Source organism: Alosa pseudoharengus, unplaced genomic scaffold, assembly GCF_046254945.1.
Source record: "Alosa pseudoharengus isolate Yale_2024_CS ecotype anadromous, Long Island Sound unplaced genomic scaffold, YU_APseudo_1.1 YU_APseudo_1.1_scf_7, whole genome shotgun sequence".
NCBI classification, from domain to species: domain Eukaryota; kingdom Metazoa; phylum Chordata; class Actinopteri; order Clupeiformes; family Clupeidae; genus Alosa; species Alosa pseudoharengus.
Window position 1 is genome coordinate 10,681,613 of NW_027468859.1, and position 5,000 is coordinate 10,686,612.

The 5,000-nt window shown below is 43.0% G+C and overlaps 1 protein-coding gene across 1 annotated transcript in view; it reads right to left on the reverse strand.

Moving 5' to 3' along the window:
- adgb (androglobin) overlaps window positions 1-5,000 on the reverse strand; it is an 87,764-nt gene that overhangs the window by 66,131 nt on the left and 16,633 nt on the right. The window contains 4 exon segments of the mRNA XM_076273200.1: window positions 1,087-1,155; window positions 1,678-1,790; window positions 2,787-2,873; window positions 4,950-5,000. The exon segment at window positions 4,950-5,000 is cut by the window's right edge and continues 89 nt beyond it. Coding sequence (XP_076129315.1) covers window positions 1,087-1,155; window positions 1,678-1,790; window positions 2,787-2,873; window positions 4,950-5,000 — 320 coding nt within the window.

Consider the following 5,000-nt stretch of genomic DNA (forward strand, 5'->3'; position numbering starts at 1 on the left):
AAATGCATGGATTACAGTTTCTTCCAGTAGCAGCAACTGGAATCCATGCATTTCCACGGAATTATTTCCATTTCCGGAATTAACCATTGACCGCCTTATTGGTAGAATCGGCTAACTAGCGCCAGATTTCGGAGTGCAGGGGACAAGCCGAGATGGGCTATGAGACATACGTTCACACTCGGTATCATGTTTCAAAACACTTTAGGTCAAAATCACACCGGAATTCTCCTTTAAAGCCGAAAGACTATGTTGAATTTTGCTACAATTTATTTAAAAACCGGATTACTCTGGAACAGCTAACTATACACGGGAATGCATTACACCTTTGTGTTCGGTAAGGTCTGCTGTTTATTCTGATATATGGTTTGTCATGTGTTGCGTGAAGAGTGTGTAGGCCTACGACATTCCACCGAGACAAATGGATGTGGAGATGGGCGCAGAGAATAATTATTAAATCTCTTGAAGTTATTTTTCTCGCAAACTGTTTATCACAGCAAATAGTGGCTAGCTAGCACCGTTTAAAAGCTTAGAAAAGTATCTTTCATGTGACACATGAGTAGCCTACTTCTCGAGGAGTTCAACAGAGAAGAATGGGTGAATTTGGACGCACTTCATATGCCTTGTAGTGAAGTGAAGCTGAAGCGCTGCGCCATGCTGCGCAGGAGACTGCGGCTCACTGGTAGTTATTATAGGTAACCTCAAATCAGCGCGATTTACCCTTATAGGCTACTGCACATTACACGATCTGTACGAGATAATCCGCAGCACTGAAGTGAGAATTGATTTAACTCTTTGTGTAGCGCATGTGAGCGCTTTTTCCCCCATTTCAACCTGAATATTGGTGGGGACATTTCAGTCGTAATTTGATATTGGTGTGGACACGTCCTTCAGTCCCCACACAAATCTACGCCCCTGACACACACACATACATCACACACACACATACACATACAAATACACATACACATAGACATACACATACACATACACACACACACACACACACACACACACACACACACACACACACACACATACAGCACAGACAGTAAGAGGATTTACTTTCAGTATTATGATTGGGTTGACCACTGGTTGCGACTGGAGTTTGACTCTTCCTCCCTTGGTCTATGTCCTTCCCTTTTCTCTTGGCTGAGTCTGCACACACAACCAGAGAAAAAAAAACATATCCCATATGATTTGGACCACACACACACTACACCCAGTCCACCATGATGACCATTCATCACTACAGTAGTGGACAGAGCACGAGCAGAAAAGGCAGAGCACAAGCACGAGAGAGAGATGAAGAAGGAAGGAAAGAGTGACCACAGAGGAGATCAGATCTGACTGAATACTGAATGTTACTCACAGAGGTATGTCCATGTCTGGGACATTTAATATGGACCATCAATGAATCTTTCTTTGTGTGTCTAGTGTATCAGTGTGTGTGTGTGTGTGTGTGTGTGTGTGTGTGTGTGTGTGTGTGTGTATGTGCGTGTATGTGTGGTGTATAAGTGTGTGTGGCGTATGTGTGTGTGTGTGTGTGTGTGTGTGTGTGTGTGTGTGTGTGTGTGTGCGTGTATGTGTGGTGTATAAGTGTTTGTGTGTGTGTGTGTGTGTGTGTGTGTGTGTGTGTGTGTGTGTGTGTGAGTATGTGATGGAATGTGCTCGATTAACCTTTGTGTTTCTCGGGAGACTTGTTGTTGAGGCTGAGGGGCTCGGTGCGATTCCTCATATCAGGGGAGGTGGCGCTGTCCTCCTTCTTCAGCTGAAAACGAGGCATGGCCTCTCTGAGGAAAGTCCACATTGTGCCCACACATCGCATGCTACACACACACACACACACACACACACCACACACACACACACACACACACACACATACCACATCACTACCGGCGACAAGTTGTTTTGTGCAGCTGGTAGAGGAGCTCAGTAAAGGGCCATTCACACCAAGAACGATAACTATAACGCTAACTATAACAATAACGATAAAAGCATTCACACTGGCCAACGATAAGCAAAGTCTCTCCTTGTGTTAATGAATGTGATGGCTAAAATGTGATGGGCTCTGATTGGCTGTTAGCTTTTTATCGTTCTGAAAATCACTCTGAAAGTGATTCCCAAAGATATTGTTATTCATGTCGTTATCGTTATCGTTTCTGTGTGAACGTCGTCATTCATATTACCGTAACAATATTTTTTTTATAGTTATCTTTCTTGGTGTGAACAGCCCTTGAGGCTACAGACAGGGCCAGAGTGGGACACTTAGGCCTGTCAGAAATATGAATGTGGTTTAGGTCTATAGTGCTTACAGTAGCCTACCTCAGTTGGTAAAAAGTGTCACTAAAGTACTTCACCTATTGGCTACTATACTATCTGTAAGACAGACAGGTAAGGGGGAGGGTGTGATGAGTCTTTACAGGGTAAGAGTTTATAGCATACCTTTCGACAGGTATAGCCTCCCCTGTGCTAGTCAAAATTGCTTTGTTGCTAGCATTGGAAACATGTAGTTGCTAGTTTGACATTTGTGTGTGTTCTTTTGTTTGTTCTTGCATGTGAACTTTGGTAGTTTGGTAGCTACCCTATCCATCTGAGTATGCTGGTGAGTGTGTAATGTAGTGGGTCTACTCCTTCTATGCTGTGTACTGTGGGGGGGTTGTAGATTCTGGATGTGTGCATTGTGTGTGTGTGTGTGTGTGTGTGTGTGTGTGTGTGTGTGTGTGTGTGTGTGTGTGTGTGTGTGTGTGTGTGTGTGTGTGTGTGTGTGTGTGTGTGCTTCTTACTTGAGGGGGATTATCTCGGGGACCCAGCCAGTGAGAGTGTGAATGATGGTGAACTCGCCCAGTTCTCTCCTGTTACCTGGGATTAAACTAGAGAGCGAGAGGGAGAGGAAAGCAAGGGAGGGAGAGAGAGAAAGAAAAGATAGAGGGAGGGAGAGAAGGAAAGGGAGGGAGAGAGAGACGAGAAAGGAGGAAGACAGAGGAAAGTACATGAAAGGAGAAATAAATTAGCATCTCCAGCTCACTCCCTCAAATACACACACATTCACCTCAAGGTACTACAAACTCAAGGACAACAGGAGCATAGATTCCTAATGAACATTACCAAAGCTGTTTCACATCACAGCCAATATATCCAAAGTTACAAACACTGGGTTCACACACTCAGTCACTCTAGTAGGTAACAATCATACACAAACACACATATACACACATAGACACGCACACAGACACACACACACACACACACACACACACACACACACAAACACACACACAAACACACACACACACACACACAAACATACAAGCACACACTCCCACACGCACACACAAATAGATAACATACACTTACAGGACTACACACACACACACACATACACAGGACTGGATTAAATCCAAAATCCCCATGCTTACATTAGCCCCTAATCCATAAACAGGCTGTAACTGCAGATTAGTCATTTTAGGGTCTGATTTGGCTTCCTTAACATAGTGCACTGCATTGCCTGTCCATGGCTGAAGAACAGTCTAGCTCCAATAAGCCAGACCTGTCTTTGGTCACAAAAAAATATGCAACATACTTTGTAGAGGCCTGAAGGACACAACCTTGAAACTCTCCCTGGACAGTGTATACTGCCATTGCAACACTGCCATTATAGACTGGCTGGTCTCTCCTACAAGACGTGCACAGGGTGACTATGAGTAGAAAACTAATTGTTAGTTAAAGCCCTACTCATGAATTGTAAACCTTGTCTGCGCCACACAGCAAAGAGGCCTATTACAGCTGAGATGGAGCAGAATTTTGCATTTTGTCTGCCAATTGTAACCCAATAAATTGCTCATATCAATACATCATTAACTCAAAAGACAGCCTCACAATCATTGTCCAGATTATACAGCTGTTCATTTTCACAGATTTTCCAACATATGACATCATGCCGACTGGAGGAATTGTGACCCCTGAATCAGATATGTCTTGTGGAGTTTTGTGTGTTTAATTTTAATCAATTTTAACTGAACTGCAGTTATGCTACCAAGCTCATTTAGATCTGAATGATCTGCCTGGACTCCAATACTACAGTTTGTGTATCTCGCTTTTCATAGCTTTTCCTACCAAAGCCCAAGAACTTGTAGTGGGTGTCTGTGGCCAGCAAGATCATTCTCCTCATATTATCCAATAGAAACAGTAGACATACATGATTAAAATATATTTCGTATGATTGTTAGCCATCACCATTACCGGTTACAGCATCGCCAGGATTGTTAACCTTAACGTTAGCCTACTGATTGCACTGACGTCACTCTCTGCCACTTGATTGGCCCTTGAAGTGCCTGATTCCACTCTGAACACTCTGAGAGTGCAACACTCTGAATGTCAAAACAACAGCTCCAACAGCACTCTAAGTTTACCATGTCAAAGTGACTGACAATTGGCGATTTACGAATCCACCCCTAATTTGTGACATTGCTCATTGACCAAAAGCACACACATACACAAAACGCAATAAAATTGTCGGTACAATTAAATAGGGTATGGAGGAGTATTTATATTTTACATTACTATTGTAAATGCTTCTCACAGCTTGAGCCCTTTGTAGCAATAGGCAAAGACAATCTCCAAAGAGCAGCAATGTTTCACGATTCTCTCGGGGGGTGCTTCATCTGATTTTATGATTTTGATCTCATAAAACATATGAAATCACTGAATGTGGGTTCAATTCCCGGCTTCCACCGTTGTGCCCTTAAGCAAGACACTTAACCTTGAGTTCCTTGTAATATAATTGACATACAGTAAGTCACTTTGGATGAAAGCATCTGCTAAACAAATAAATGTAATTGTACATTCCTTTCTCCGAAATATGTGTCAATTTATAGACAAATTTAACTAGCTGCTAGATGCTTTTTAAGCCTAGCCTCCTCAGATCAAATGATGACATCACGCCTTACTCAGTATTGGCCAGCTTGATGAGGGCCTTGGCCAGCAGCATGGGCCAGAGT